The sequence below is a fragment of the Oncorhynchus gorbuscha genome, linkage group LG03 (assembly GCF_021184085.1).
Source record: "Oncorhynchus gorbuscha isolate QuinsamMale2020 ecotype Even-year linkage group LG03, OgorEven_v1.0, whole genome shotgun sequence".
Taxonomy (NCBI): domain Eukaryota; kingdom Metazoa; phylum Chordata; class Actinopteri; order Salmoniformes; family Salmonidae; genus Oncorhynchus; species Oncorhynchus gorbuscha.
In genome coordinates this window covers 36,819,914-36,836,139 of record NC_060175.1, presented here as the reverse complement: position 1 = coordinate 36,836,139, position 16,226 = coordinate 36,819,914, and the positions used below count along the sequence as shown (strand labels likewise).

At 46.3% G+C, this 16,226-nt stretch overlaps 1 protein-coding gene across 3 annotated transcripts; it reads left to right on the top strand.

The window, feature by feature from the left end:
- Positions 1 to 11,298: 11,298 nt before the first annotated feature.
- On the top strand, positions 11,299 to 15,712 carry LOC124019951 (zona pellucida sperm-binding protein 3-like). 3 transcript variants are annotated; one of them, XM_046335405.1, is made up of 11 exons: positions 11,299 to 11,764; positions 11,844 to 11,959; positions 12,048 to 12,151; positions 12,908 to 13,085; positions 13,252 to 13,369; positions 13,521 to 13,606; positions 13,730 to 13,926; positions 14,075 to 14,251; positions 14,805 to 14,939; positions 15,014 to 15,124; positions 15,497 to 15,712. In XM_046335405.1, exons 1-10 carry the CDS (start codon positions 11,342 to 11,344, stop codon positions 15,118 to 15,120), a joined length of 1,641 nt encoding a protein of 546 aa, XP_046191361.1. In that variant the 5' UTR covers positions 11,299 to 11,341; the 3' UTR covers positions 15,121 to 15,124; positions 15,497 to 15,712. The 3 variants fall into 3 exon arrangements, with proteins under 3 accessions (XP_046191361.1, XP_046191351.1, XP_046191357.1); XM_046335395.1 differs by having other exon boundaries at positions 15,479 to 15,712; XM_046335401.1 differs by having other exon boundaries at positions 15,462 to 15,712.
- The last annotated feature ends 514 nt before the right edge of the window (positions 15,713 to 16,226 follow it).

Here is a 16,226-nt window from a genome sequence, read left to right as displayed (position 1 = left end):
GTTTTGTTTGTAAATGATGTCTGAATGTTGGAGAGTCCCTGTCTTTCCATAAATTTAAAAATCAAGAAAATGATGCCATCTGGTTTGCTTAATATTGTAACGGTTTTCTTTAGGTGAAGTAGAGGCGGACCAAAATGCAGCGTGGTTTCTTTGATTCATGATTAATAACAAAAGATAAAACACGAACACTACAAAAACAATAAACGTGGAAAACCAAAAACAGCCCTATCTGGTGCAAAACACAGAGACAGGAACAATCACCCACAAACACACAGTGAAACCCAGGCTACCTAAATATGGTTCCCAATCAGAGACAATGACTAACACCTGCCTCTGATTGAGAACCATATCAGGCCAGACATAGAAATAGACAAACAAGACATCCAACATAGAATGCCCACTCAGATCACACCCTGACAAACCAAAACATAGAAACATACAAAGCAAACTATGGTCAGGGTGTGACAAATAAGTATTTTTTTAAATTATTTATACTTTTACTTTTGATACATAATGTATTTTAAACCAAATACTTTTCGACTTTTACTCAAATATAATTTTACTGGGTGACTTTTACTTTCACTTGAGTCATTTTCTAGTAAGGCATCTTTTACTCTTACTCAAATATGACAGTTGGATACTGTCCACCACTGCACTCCACCAATCAGGCTTTTATGGTACATTAGAGTGGCCAGATGAAAGACACTCCTCAGTAAAAGGCACATGACTGCCCGCTTGGAGTTTGCCAAAAGACACCTAAAGAGACTCAGACCATGAGAAACAAGATGGTCTCTGGTCTGATGAAACCAAGATTGAACTCTTTGGCCTGAATGCCAAGAATTATGTCTGGGGGAAACCTGTTACCATCCCTACGGTAAAGCATTGTGGTGACAGCATCATACTATGGGGATGTTTTTCAGCGGCAGGGACTTAGTGACCCGTCAGGATAGAGGGAAATATGAAAGGAGCAAAGTACATAGAATTTTTATTTTAATTTTAATTGTTTTACTTTGCTTATTGGATTTTCAACACCAGCATTTACAAAATAATTGCACTTGTAAGTTATTTGGTAGTAATATAAAACAACACATCAAATACAACAATGCAGCAAAACAAAGAGTGAGACAGAAAGATATATAAAAATGTACAAAAATAAGACAAAAATATATATATTTTGATACAGTTGTTACAGGTCAACTAGCACAGATAATACAGTCCTTAACATCCGAGATGCCATGTATACACATACCAGGCCTCTTACATCACCGATATATAAATATACATCACTCTGGAACTGCAGGGAAATGTAGTCATTTAACATAAGAAAATAAGGGAGCCCACATTGCATAGAATTTGTCTATAGACCCATTGAGGGTGGGTTACGTTTTTTCCAACTTTATGCATTTCAAAATGGATTTAATCCAAAGAGCATGAGAAAGGGATGCAGAGGATTTCCATCTAAATCAAATTCTTCTAACAAAGTGACAAAGGCAATTATATCCTTAATCATTTTGATCAGTTGTAATGTGGGTAAGGAAACACCAAATAATGCAATAAAAGGATCTAGTTTGATCTGTGTGCCGTTTAATTCTGAGAGTGTTAAAACTTCTTATGGCTGCATTACCGTTAACGGGAGCGATATGACAACAACCAGTGAAAGTACAGGGCGCCTGTCATGCAGGTGAAAGAGGACCCAAGAGCGACTTAACAGAAACAGAGTTTATTTAAGTCCAAACAGGGAATAACAGAAATCCTCTAGTCTGTAGAGGGGAATAACTGGAGAAGCGGCCACAGACTGCAGGTCGCTTCGGGTAGGCGCAGGCCGTAGTAGACAGAGACACCTGCTCACACGCAGCATCTGATGAAGGCAAAAAACACGACAGGACAGGGCGAAACACAATCACAGCATGGTGAATACAAAACAAGGAACCGACGGGACAGGAACGGAACACAAAGGAATAAATAGGGACTCTAATCAGGGGAAAGGATCGGGAACAGGTGTGGGAAGACTAAATGATGATTAGGGAATAGGAACAGCTGGGAGCAGGAACGGAACGATAGAGAGAAGAGAGAGCGAGAGAGTGAGAGGGGGAGGGGGAGAGAGAGGGATAGAAAGAGGGAAAGAACCCAATAAGACCAGCAGAGGGAAACGAACAGAATGGGGAGCACAGGGACAAGACATGATAATAAATGACAAACATGACAGTACCCCCCACTCACCGAGCGCCTCCTGGCGCACTCGAGGAGGAATCCTGGCGGCAACGGAGGAAATCATCGATGAGTGAACGGTCCAGCACGTCCCGAGACGGAACCCAACTCCTCTCCTCAGGACCGTAACCCTCCCAATCCACTAAGTATTGGTGACCCCGTCCCCGAGAACGCATGTCCATGATCTTATGTACCTTGTAAATAGGTGCGCTCTCGACAAGGACGGGAGGGGGGAGGGAAGACGAACGGGGGTGCGAAGAAAGGGCTTAACACAGGAGACATGGAAGACAGGATGGACGCGACGAAGATGTCGCGGGAGAAGCAGTCGCACAGCGACAGGATTGACGACCTGGGAGACACGGAACGGACCAATGAACCGCGGAGTCAACTTACGAGAAGCTGTCGTAAGAGGAAGGTTGCGAGTGGAAAGCCACACTCTCTGGCCGCAACAATACCTTGGACTCTTAATCCTGCGTTTATTGGCGGCTCTCACCGTCTGTGCCCTGTAACGGCAAAGTGCAGACCTCACCCTCCTCCAGGTGCGCTCACAACGTTGGACAAACGCTTGAGCGGAGGGAACGCTGGACTCGGCAAGCTGGGATGAGAACAGAGGAGGCTGGTAACCCAGACTACTCTGAAACGGAGATAACCCGGTAGCAGACGAAGGAAGCGAATTGTGAGCGTATTCTGCCCAGGGGAGCTGTTCTGCCCAAGACGCAGGGTTTCTGAAAGAAAGGCTGCGTAGTATGCGACCAATCGTCTGATTGGCCCTCTCTGCTTGACCGTTAGACTGGGGATGAAACCCGGAAGAGAGACTGACGGACGCACCAATCAAACGACAGAACTCCCTCCAAAACTGTGACGTGAATTGCGGGCCTCTGTCTGAAACGGCGTCTAACGGAAGGCCATGAATTCTGAATACATTCTCAATAATGATTTGTGCCGTCTCCTTAGCGGAAGGAAGTTTAGCGAGGGAATGAAATGTGCCGCCTTAGAGAACCTATCGACAACCGTAAGAATCACAGTCTTCCCCGCAGACAAAGGCAGACCGGTAATGAAGTCTAAGGCGATGTGAGACCATGGTCGAGAAGGAATGGGGAGCGGTCTGAGACGACCGGCAGGAGGAGAGTTACCCGACTTAGTCTGCGCGCAGTCCGAACAAGCAGCCACGAAACGGCGCGTGTCACGCTCCTGAGTCGGCCACCAAAAGCGCTGGCGAATAGACGCAAGAGTGCCTCGAACACCGGGATGACCAGCTAACTTGGCAGAGTGAGCCCACTGAAGAACAGCCAGACGAGTGGAAACAGGAACGAAAAGGAGGTTACTAGGACAAGCGCGCGGCGACGCAGTGTGCGTGAGTGCTTGCTTAACCTGTCTTTCAATTCCCCAGACTGTTAACCCGACAACACGCCCATAAGGAAGAATCCCCTCGGGATCAGTAGAAGCCACAGAAGAACTAAACAGACGGGATAAGGCATCAGGCTTGGTGTTCTTGCTACCCGGACGGTAAGAAATCACAAACTCGAAACGAGCGAAAAACAACGCCCAACGAGCTTGACGGGCATTAAGTCGTTTGGCAGAACGGATGTACTCAAGGTTCTTATGGTCTGTCCAAACGACAAAAGGAACGGTCGCCCCCTCCAACCACTGTCGCCATTCGCCTAGGGCTAAGCGGATGGCGAGCAGTTCACGGTTACCCACATCATAGTTGCGCTCAGATGGCGACAGGCGATGAGAAAATAAGCGCAAGGATGAACCTTATCGTCAGACTGGAAGCGCTGGGATAGAATGGCTCCCACGCCTACCTCTGAAGCGTCAACCTCGACAATGAATTGTCTAGTGACGTCAGGAGTAACGAGGATAGGAGCGGACGTAAAACGTTCTTTAAGAAGATCAAAAGCTCCCTGGGCGGAACCGGACCACTTAAAACACGTCTTGACAGAAGTAAGAGCTGTGAGAGGGGCAGCAACTTGACCGAAATTACGAATGAAACGCCGATAGAAATTAGCGAAACCTAAAAGCGCTGCAACTCGACACGTGACCTTGGAACGGGCCAATCACTGACAGCTTGGACCTTAGCGGAATCCATCTGAATGCCTTCAGCGGAAATAACGGAACCGAGAAAAGTAACGGAGGAGACATGAAAAGAGCACTTCTCAGCCTTTACGTAGAGACAATTCTCTAAAAGGCGCTGTAGAACACGTCGAACGTGCTGAACATGAATCTCGAGTGACGGAGAAAAAATCAGGATATCGTCAAGATAGACAAAAACAAAGATGTTCAGCATGTCTCTCAGAACATCATTAACTAATGCCTGAAAAACAGCTGGCGCATTGGCGAGACCGAACGGCAGAACCCGGTACTCAAAATGCCCTAACGGAGTGTTAAACGCCGTTTTCCACTCGTCCCCCTCTCTGATGCGCACGAGATGGTAAGCGTTACGAAGGTCCAACTTAGTAAAGCACCTGGCTCCCTGCAGAATCTCGAAGGCTGATGACATAAGGGGAAGCGGATAACGATTCTTAACCGTTATGTCATTCAGCCCTCGATAATCCACGCAGGGGCGCAGAGTACCGTCCTTCTTCTTAACAAAAAGAACCCCGCCCCGGCCGGAGAAGAAGAAGGCACTATGGTACCGCGTCAAGAGACACAGACAAATAATCCTCGAGAGCCTTACGTTCGGGAGCCGACAGAGAGTATAGTCTACCTCGAGGAGGAGTGGTCCCCGGAAGGAGATCAATACTACAATCATACGACCGGTGAGGAGGAAGGGAGTTGGCTCGGGACCGACTGAAGACCGTGCGCAGATCATGATATTCCTCCGGCACTCCTGTCAAATCGCCAGGTTCCTCCTGAGAAGTAGGGACAGAAGAAACGGGAGGGATGGCAGACATTAAACACTTCACATGACAAGAAACGTTCCAGGATAGGATAGAATTACTAGACCAATTAATAGAAGGATTCTGACATACTAGCCAGGGATGACCCAAAACAACAGGTGTAAACGGTGAACGGAAAATCAAAAAAGAAATAGTCTCACTGTGGTTACCAGATACTGTGAGAGTTAAAGGTAGTGTCTCAAATTTGATACTGGGAAGATGACTACCATCTAAGGCAAACATGGGCGTAGGCCTGTCTAACGGTCTGAAAGGAATGTTATGTTTCCGAACCCATGCTTCGTCCATGAAACAACCCTCCGCCCCAGAGTCAATCAAGGCACTGCATGTAGCACCCGAACCGGTCCAGCGTAGATGGACCGACATAGTAGTACAAGATCTAGATGAAGGGACCTGAGTAGTAGCGCTCACCAGTAGCCCTCCGCTTACTGATGGGCTCTGGCCTCTTACTGGACATGAATTAACAAAATGTCCAGCAACTCCGCAATAGAGGCACAGGCGGTTGGTGATCCTCCGTTCCCTCTCCTTAGTCGAGATGCGAATCCCTCCCAGCTGCATGGGCTCAGTCTCAAAGCCAGAGGAGGGAGATGGTTGCGATGCGGAGCAGGGAAACACCGTTGATGCGAGCTCTCTTCCACGAGCCCGGTGACGAAGATCTACCCGTCGTTCTATGCGGATGGCGAGAGCAATCAAAGAGTCCACATCTGATGGAACCTCCCGGGAGAGAATCTCATCCTTAACCACTGCGTGGAGTCCCTCCAGAAAACGAGCGAGCAGCGCCGGCTCGTTCCACTCACTAGAGGCAGCAAGAGTGCGAAACTCAATAGAATAATCCGTTATGGACCGTTCACCTTGGCATAAGGAAGCCAGGGCCCTAGAAGCCTCCCTACCAAAAACTGAACGGTCAAAAACCCGAATCATCTCCTCTTTAAAGTTCTGGAACTTGTTAGAGCAATCAGCCCTTGCCTCCCAGATAGCTGTGCCCCATTCTCGAGCCCGGCCAGTAAGGAGTGAAATGACGTAAGCAACCCGAGCTCTCTCTCTAGAGTATGTGTTGGGTTGGAGAGAGAACACAATCTCACACTGCGTGAGAAAGGAGCGGCACTCAGTGGGCTGCCCGGAGTAGCAAGGTGGGTTATTAACCCTAGGTTCTGGAGGCTCGGCAGGCCAGGAAGTAACAGGTGGCACGAGACGTAGACTCTGGAACTGTCCAGAGAGGTCGGAAACCTGAGCGGCCAGGTTCTCCACGGCATGGCGAGCAGCAGACAATTCCTGCTCGTGTCTGCCGAGCATGGCTCCTTGGATCTCGACGGCAGTGTAACGAGCGTCTGAAGTCGCTGGGTCCATTCCTTGGTCGGTTCCTTCTGTCATGCAGGTGAAAGAGGACCCAAGAGCGACTTAACAGAAACAGAGTTTATTTAAGTCCAAACAGGGAATAACAGAAATCCTCTAGTCTGTAGAGGGGAATAACTGGAGAAGCGGCCACAGACTGCAGGTCGCTTCGGGTAGGCGCAGGCCGTAGTAGACAGAGACACCTGCTCACACGCAGCATCTGATGAAGGCAAAAAACACGACAGGACAGGGCGAAACACAATCACAGCATGGTGAATACAAAACAAGGAACCGACGGGACAGGAACGGAACACAAAGGAATAAATAGGGACTCTAATCAGGGGAAAGGATCGGGAACAGGTGTGGGAAGACTAAATGATGATTAGGGGAATAGGAACAGCTGGGAGCAGGAACGGAACGATAGAGAGAAGAGAGAGCGAGAGAGTGAGAGGGGGAGGGGGAGAGAGAGGGATAGAAAGAGGGAAAGAACCCAATAAGACCAGCAGAGGGAAACGAACAGAATGGGGAGCACAGGGACAAGACATGATAATAAATGACAAACATGACAGCGCCAAGTTCAAAAGAACAGAAATCTCATAATTAAAATTCCTCAAACATACATGTATCTTATATCGTTTTCAAGGTAAACTTATTGTTAATCCCACCACAGTGTCCGATTTCAAATAGGATTTTACGGGGAAAGCACCACAAACAATTATGTTAGGTCACCAACAACTCACAGAAATACACAGCCAATTTTTCCAGCCAAAGAGAGAGAGAAAAAAAGCACAAAGAGATTAAATTAATCACTATCCTTTGATAATCTTCATTAGATGACACTCATAGGACTTCATGTTACACAATACATGTATGTTTTGTTTGATAAAGTTCATTTTTATGTTTTAAAAATCTGAGTTTACATTGGCACTTTACATTCACTAGTTCCAAAAACATCCAGTGATTTTGCATAGCCACATCGATTCAACAGAAATACTCATCATAAATGAGGATTTAATATAGTCTAATGAGGTGGTTTGCAGTGAGCAAATTTGACTATAGATTATTGACAAGGTGATTTTCAGAGTAGGAAGTAGAAGTCTCTTTGATTAATAACCTTGGTTCTTCTATTGTGGTCTTCCTTCCATTGCATAGGCTGGGACATAATACCTGACTAATTTCTACTGCCTAACTCTGAGTGTCGTGTTTATGTTTTACAGATTCTATTAGTGCAAAGTGTTTTCTAGCCAAGTGTTTGTTTACCCAAGCATTCAGCAGCCATGTAGCTTGGCTTCAAGCTTAATTATGAACTCAACATAAACAGTTCTGCTTCAGTGGTGGCATTCATTTACATTTATGCAATAAATGCAGTGTTCAGTTTTCCTTACACAAAAATACTTCTCCTGCCTTAAGATCTGCCACGTATCAGCCGCGTTCCTTTGGCCGCGTTCCTGGGCAGAGGAACGCGGCAAAAAAAGAATGTGTCGACAGAGATGGTCGGCTCGCTTCGAGTCCTTAGGAAACTATGCAGTATTTTGTATTTATGTATTATTTCTTACCCCAGGAAGTCTTAAGTCTTATCATATACAGCCGGGAAGAACTACTGGATGTAAGAGTGACGCCAACTTACCAACATTACAACCAGGAATATGACTTTCCCGAAGTGGATCCTCTGTTTGGACCACCACTCAGGACAATGGATCTGATCCCAGAAGCTGACCCAAGACAAAGGCGCCGCAGAAAGGGAAGACGGAGCGGCCTCCTGGTCAGGCTCCGTAAACGTGCACATCGCCCACTGCTCCCAAGTATACTACCTGCCAATGTCCAGTGTCTTGACAACAAGGTAGACAAAATTTGAGAAAGGGTTGCCTTTCAAAAAGATCAGAGATGGTAACATTCTCTGTTTAACGGAAACATGGCTCTCTCAGGATATGTTGTCAGAATCGGTTCAGCCACCGGACGTGCATCGTGCCGACAGAGATTAACACCTCTCTGGGAAGAGGAAGGGTGGGGGTGTATGCTTCATGATTAACGACTCATGGTGTAATCATAACAACATACAGCAACTCAAGACCTTCTGCTCACCCAACCTAGAATTCCTCACAATCAAATGCCGGCCATATTACCCTCCAAGAGAATTCTCGTCAGTTATCTTCACAGCTGTGTACATTCCCACTCAAGCAGACACCAAGATGGCCCTCAAGGAACTTCACTGGACTCTATGTAAACTGGAAACCATATATCCTGAGGCTGCATTTATTGTAGCTGGGGATTTTAACAAAGCAAATTTGAGAACAAGGCTACTTAAATTCTATCAGCATATTGACTGCACTTTGCGGGGCGTAATACACTCGACCACTGCTACTCTAACTTTTGCGATGCATACAAAGCCCTCCCTTCAAGTAAATCCAACCACGATGCCATCTTACTCCTGCCGTCTTATAGGCAGAAACTCAAACAGGATGGACCAGTGACGAGAACTATTCAACGCTGGTCTGACCAATCGAAATCCACGCTTCAAGATTGTTTTGATCACGCGGACTGGGATATGTTCCGGTCAGCCTCAGAGAATAACATCGACCTATACATTGACTCGGTGAGTGAATTTATAAGGAAGTGCATTGGAGATGTTGGACCCACTGTGACTATTAAAACCTACCCTAAACAGAAACCGTGGATGGATGGCGGCATTCGCGCGAAACTGAAAGCACAAACCATTGCATTTAACCATGGAAAAAGGTCTGGGAATTTGCTGAATATAATCAGTGTAGTTATTCCCTCCGCAAGGCAATCAAACAAGCGAAATGCCGGTACAGGGACAAAGTGGAGGCCCAATTCAACGGCTCAGACACGACACATACGTGGCAGGGTCTACAGGAAATCACGAACTACAAAAGGAAAACCAGCCACGTCACGGACAATGACGTCACGCTTCCAGACAAACTAAACACCTTCTTTGCCCGCTTTGAGGATAATATAGTGCCACCGCCGAGAGCCGCTAACAAAAACTGAGGCGCCCCTCTTCTTCTCCGTGGCCGACGTGAGTAAAACATTTAAACGTGTTAACCGTCGCAGGGCTACTGGCCCAGACGGAATACCTAGCTGCGTCCTCAGAGCATGCGCAGACCAGCTGGCTGGTGTGTTTACAGAGATTTTCAATCATTCCTTATCCCAGTCTGTAGTCCCCACATGCTTCAAGATGGCCTCCATGGTTCCTGTAGTCAGGAACGCAAAGATAACTGAACTAAATGACTACCGCCCCATAGCACTCACTTCTGTCATCCTGAAGTGCTTTAACTTAAGAGACTAGTCAAGGATCATATAATTTCCACCTTCCGGCAACCATAGACCCACTTCAGTTTGCATACCGCCAAACAGGTCCACAGACGATGCAATCGCCATCACACTGCACACTGCCCTATCCCATCTGGACAAGAGGGATACCTATTTAAGAATGCTGTTCATTGACTACAGCTCAGCATTCAACACCATAGTACCCTCCAAGCTCATCGTCAAGCTGGGGGCCCTGGGCCTCAACCCCGCCCTGTGCAATTGAGTACTGGATTTTTCTGACGGGCCTCCCCCAGGTGGTGAACGTAAGAAACAACACCTCTACCTCGCTGACTCTGAACACTGGGGCCCCACACGACTGCGTGGCCATAGCACGCCTCCAACTCAACCATCAAGTTTGCAGACGACACAACAGTAGTGGGCTTGATTACCAATAACGACGAGACAGCCTACAGGGAGGAGGTGAGGGCACGGAGTGTGGTGTCAGGAAAACAACTTCTCACTCAATGTCAACAAAAAAAAGAGATGATCGTGGACTTCAGGAAACAGCTGAAGGAGCCCTCCCACCCCAACACCTACATTGAAGGGACACCAGTGGAGAAAGTGGAAAGTTCCTCGGCATACACATCAAAGACAAATTGAAATGGTCCACCCACACAGACAGTGTGGTGAAGAAGGCGCAACAGCGCCTCTTCAACCTCAGGAGGCTGAAGAAATGTGGCTTGTCACCCAAAACCCTGACTAACTTTTACAGATCCACAATCGAGAGCATCCTGTCAGGATGTATCCCAGCCTGGTACGGCAACTGCTTGCCCTCAACCGCAAGGCTCTCCAGTGGGTGGTGCGGTCTGCACAATGCATCACCGGTGGAAAACTACCTGCCCAACCTTGGCATCTATAGCACCCGATGTCACAGGTAGGCAAAAAAAAATAATCAAAGACAACAGCCACCCGAGCCACTGCCTGTTCACACCGCTACCATCCAGAAGGTGAGGTCAGTACAGGTGCATCGAAGCTGGGACCGAGAGACTGAAGAAGAGCTTCTATCTCAAGGCCATCAGACTGCTAAACAGCAGTCACTAACTCTGCTGCCTACATGGAGACGCAATCACTGGCCACTTTAACAAATGGATCATTAGTCACTTTAAACGATGCCACTTAATAATGTTTACATATCTTACAATACTCATATCATATTTATGTACTGTATTTTATAGGCACCTTGCCTATGCCGCTTGGCCGTTGTTCATCCTTATATTTATATGTACATTTTCTCATTCGCCCCTTTTAGATTTGTGTGTATTAGTTGAGGTTGTTGGGGAACTGTTAGATGACTTGTTAGATATTACTGCACTGTCGGAACCAGAAGCACAAGCATCCCGCTACACTCACATTAACATCTGCTAACCATGTGTTTGTGACAAATAAAATGTGATTTGATTTGAACATGCGTGCCAATTAAAGATCTTGACTAATCAGATGCAAGGCCAAATTAGGGCGTAATCCAGCCCAGGTGTGCAGCCTGGTTGGTTGTTAAAAGCTACCTCAGTTTCATCAATTGTAGCATAGCAGAGGCACCCTGTCCTCTAACCTACAGAGTCACATTAGTTGTTGGCATGGGACTCATGATGGCAAACACGCTCAGGTTATTGTTCAAGCAACTGGTTTGGTTTTTACTTGTGGAAAACTTCTTACTCTCTCCTGCTTTGTCATATACTTATAGCACTGACACATGGCAACAACTTCCAAGGCGAACACCGCAATTTGACAATCGTCCACGCTTTGAACAGCCTCCACTCCAACAAACAGTTTCAAGGCCAGTTCGAGTAGAAACTGTCTCTGTGACGTGCCATTCAGACTACATGGAGATAGTCGTGAAGGCTGATCTGTTTAAACTCGGTAATCAAATCGACGTGGATGACCTGCGACTTGGAGTTGAACAGTACCAAGACCAAGAGTCGTGTAGGGCTACAGCTTCAGCAGCCGGAGATGAGTACAGAATATTTGCAGCACTTTCGGACTGTGGAACCAAGCACATGGTAATATATATATTTTTTAAATTCAGTAGTTGACTTCTTGAAACAACCTTCTCTTAAATGTTGCTTTGTGACTCCACAGCTGAACGAAGACTCATTGATCTACGCAAACCTCCTCAGATATACACCCAGAACCACACTAGATGGCGTTATTCGAATGGCTGGTGCTGTAATCCCAATTGAGTGTCATTATGAAAGGTGAGTTTAGGCTATACTGTTGTATGACGGTCATAGGAATCCTGTGTTGACCTATTGGTGTATTTACCGTCTGTACTTTCTGTTTCAGGAAGTACAGTTTGGACAGCTCTTCTCTCCAGCCGACCTGGATCCCTTTCACCGCCACGGTGTCTGCTGAAGACACCCTGCAGTTCTCATTGAAGCTTATGACAAGTGGGTATATAAATCCCGGGCTGCATTTCGCAGGGTACAATATTGTTGACCATTCAGATAATAAATCAAAAGGATACAATGGTGCTCTCCCAGAAGCTTGGTAAAACCCGTGAATTGAATGTTCAGATATCAAATGTATTTATATAGCCCTTCTTACATCAGCAAGCGATGTAGGTGTAGAAGCACGGTGGTTAGGAAACTCCCTAGAAAGGCTCTGAGGGGTGGCCAGTCCTCTTCTGGCTGTGCCGGGTGGAGATTATAACAGAACATGGCAACGATGTTCAAATGTTCATGCTTGTTCAAAAAATAATCACAGTAGTTGTCGAGGGTGCAACAGGTCAGCACCTCAGGAGTAAATGTCAGTTGGCTTTTCATAGCCGATCATTGAGAGTATCTCTACCGCTCCTGCTGTCTCTAGAGTTGAAAACAGCCGGTCTGGGACAGGTAGCACGTCCGGTGAACAGGTCAGGGTTCCATAGCCGCAGGCAGATATAAATGTACTATGTAGCACAAATGCCCCTCTGACATGCGAAATACAGAATCACATCAGACAACTGTTATTGGGGACACTTCTATCTGCAATGTTATACAGTTTGCCTCCTAAACATGGCCCTCTTAATCCATTATGAGATGCTCACTAGTTGAGTGCCTATTGACTATGTTCTGGCCGTGGTAGTTTTAATAGCAACTCGTGTTCGTAACTTTGAAACGCATCGCTTGCAGTACGATCTTTCCTTACTGCCATTTCCTTTCCAGGTGACTGGCTCTATGAGCGGGGTTCTGGAGTCTACTTCCTGGGTGATCCCATCAACATTGAGGCGTCTGTCAGGGTTGCTCACCACACCAGGCTCAGGGTCTTTGTTAGCAGCTGCGTGGCCACACTGGACCCTGAGAGCAACTCTGTCCCCAGATATGTCTTCATTGAGAGTGATGGGTAAGCAAGGGGGGGAATGACTTAGAATGACTATCCGGCTGGCCCGTAGAGAACGATAGAATATGCCATTTGAGGGCTTCCACCATTTTTATGGTTTCTTTGAGACTTCTTAATTGGTTACTACGGAAGATTCCCCAATATGTATTCTAATATTATCTCCCTCCAGGTGCTTGTCGGATTCCCAGCTGCCTGGTTCCCGCTCTGGTTTCATGCGTAGGACCCAGGACAACAAGCTCGGGTTCCACATTGATGCCTTTAGGTTCTACCAGGAGGACAGGGCAGAGGTGAGGGCGGTATTAAATCAAAAATAAAAACAATGTTGTAGAGGCCATTATGGGTACTGTAGTTAAATTATTCTACATTAACAAAATTTACAGACATTATTTATGCTACTGTGATTCTGCATCTTTGTTTTGCTTATCCTGTTTTTCACAGCTGTACATCACATGCCACCTTATGGCAGTCCCTGTCATGGACCATGCAGAGCCTAGCAACAAGGCATGCTCCTTCATTGATGGCAGGTGGGATAAGTCACAGTTCCTTAGCTACTTTTACTGGGCTGTGACCTATTCACTGGAATAACCATAGTTTTTTTTTAAAGTGGTGTGTTCTTGGTCCATGAGTAGATCTTTCATACATTTCAGATGGAGGTCTGCTGATGAAAATGATTTGCTATGTGGGCGTTGTCCAAGCCTGAGTAGACAGAAGGGGGTTGATCAAGCTCCAGCACAACGTCCCCTCAGTCCAAGACTAAATGGTAGCCAACTTGAACCTCGTGTCTACCGCAACAAACCCCCAGCCTCTGGTGACAATTGGAGTATTGGGTTGAAGGCCAAGAAAGGTGTATTTGACATCTTAATCCCTCTATTCCATCACCACCTTCTCAAAACGCATTGCAGGGGCGGGACCTTCTCCAATATGGAAATTGAGGGAAGACTAATTGACGGTCTTGACTGCAAATGTATGTGTTTAATGTGTTGTCCTTTTAGTATGGGACCAGGATGCTACTTTGGGCCCCATGATGGTCCTCCCAAGTAAACAGAAGAGTACACCTCTATCTCAACGGACGAGTGGAGGTATCAATATACCTGGCTTCCCTGCCTCAACAGGGGACAGGAAGCCCGTATCACCTGGCAGTCGTTGGCGTGGCATGGACTTCAAGAGCGGTAATTTGACTCTGACATGGCTTATTCCTTATGTAGTGCACTACCTTTGAACAGGTAGTCTTGAGAACCCAACCCTAGGCAACAGCAGTGACTAGGGTCTGGTTTCAATGACTGACTCGTTTGGCAACTTCTCCCAACAAATCACGAGGCAGAACGTCATGATTTGAAACCAAATTTTGCAGGGAATACCTTTGCAGTGGTTTTAGTGAAGGTAGTTGAGTGAAACTAGCCACTTGCATAATGCACTCACTAAAAATAACTGATCTCCATCTTGCTAGCTACTATTTTGTATGTATTCAAGCGGTTAGGGTAGTGACATAGGCCTCGATGCCAAACTCTCATTGTAGTACGTACAGAAGTGCAAAGCCAGATTTTAAAATGTGTGGGAGGCAGCCAGGATGTCTAGACTATTGCCCAGACCATGATGCACTGGTCGAAAGTAGTGCACTCTATAGGTCATCGGGAGCCACTTCGGACACCTGTCTTTTCCTGTACCTATAGGCTAGCAATTCTGCCAACACTGGCTGTGTTAATCTGTTACATTTAATTCCAGGACCTTATTTCGCCCAATCCCAAAATGAGGTTAGTCCCTTGGGCCCAAGGGTCGGACCCAACAACAAGCACGGTCTCATTAGCTCTGCAACATATGAAGGCTTCATCAGGCAGAAAGAACTAATCGCCCAACGAGGTAATGACAGTATGTTACTGTTTTGAATGTATGATAATTGCATGTAGGCTCTATGCTAAATCGTCTGATCTCAGAGCTGGAGTTGATTCCTACACCTGAGCCCTTTGGAGACCTTGAGGTTACCACAGAGAAAGAGGGTCTGGGTGAAGAGGAGGATCAGTATGAGATTGGAACCTATTGAAAGGGTATGTATGGGATGATGGCACTGCTATTATAGAGGGAAATAACCTGCACATGGCAAGCAGGTTAGCACTTATTGGGATGGCTCCACAGAATGTTCACTAGCTAGCACAGCCACAAGGTAATAAAATATGATTTTTAAACATGAATCTCACTGCCAACCCTAATGCCTAACATTAAATAAAATCATACATTGTTACAATGTAGCCAATTTTGACTTTCCATCTGGCACATCTAGTGGAAATCGCTCAGTTCTGCCTCCAGGACAATAGTCTGTGTAATGTCAACCTGCACATGGCAGTATCACTTTTAAATATCTGCTTTTGATGTGGTTTCATAAAGAAGGGATATGTTCCCAGTCACTATCCCATTTCTAGAATTGGAAGGTGTTGTCGTGGTGGGCCATAATAGACTTACTCCAACTCACTGAGGTTGGCGCTGGTCCTGATGTCCCAGCACACAAGGAGGATGACCCTACAACAAAGTGACATAAGCACCACATCTGCTCCTGGCGAACTCAACCAGTGACGGGACTACCACAACACTGAGATGATGCCTGTTAATCTCTTTGAAAAATAAATGATTTAATGCTACTTCCACTGACTTTCTGTCTCCACCATTATGCACTACATGCTAGAGTAATCTGAAATATTGCCTTCATTTGTTAAAGTGAGGGCCTGTTGCTGCCAACTGACATTTCCTAGCTTAGTCTTTGGTCTGTATTGGTGTTTGCGTAGCCAGACATCACATCCTGGATTAATGTGACTCTGTCCCAAGGTTCCTGATTGAGCATGTAAGCTTACAGGGCATTCTGAGACATTGGGCTTGCTATGAAGGGTCTGAGGAATGGGTGGACTGCACAGGAGGTTGGTGGCCCCTTAATTGGGAAGACCGGGCTTGTGGTAACTGCAGTGGAATGGTATCAAACCCATGGTTTCCCGTCTTCCCTCAACCTTCACTGGCGGACTGGAACCAGAAATCTGCACTGGCATTTCTAACTGGTCCTTTTCCTTAATTCGCCCCTTTTTTGAGAGACTTCCAATATTATCCACAAGTTCGGACCCACCTACTCATTCGAGAGTTTTTCTTAATTTTTTACAAATTTCT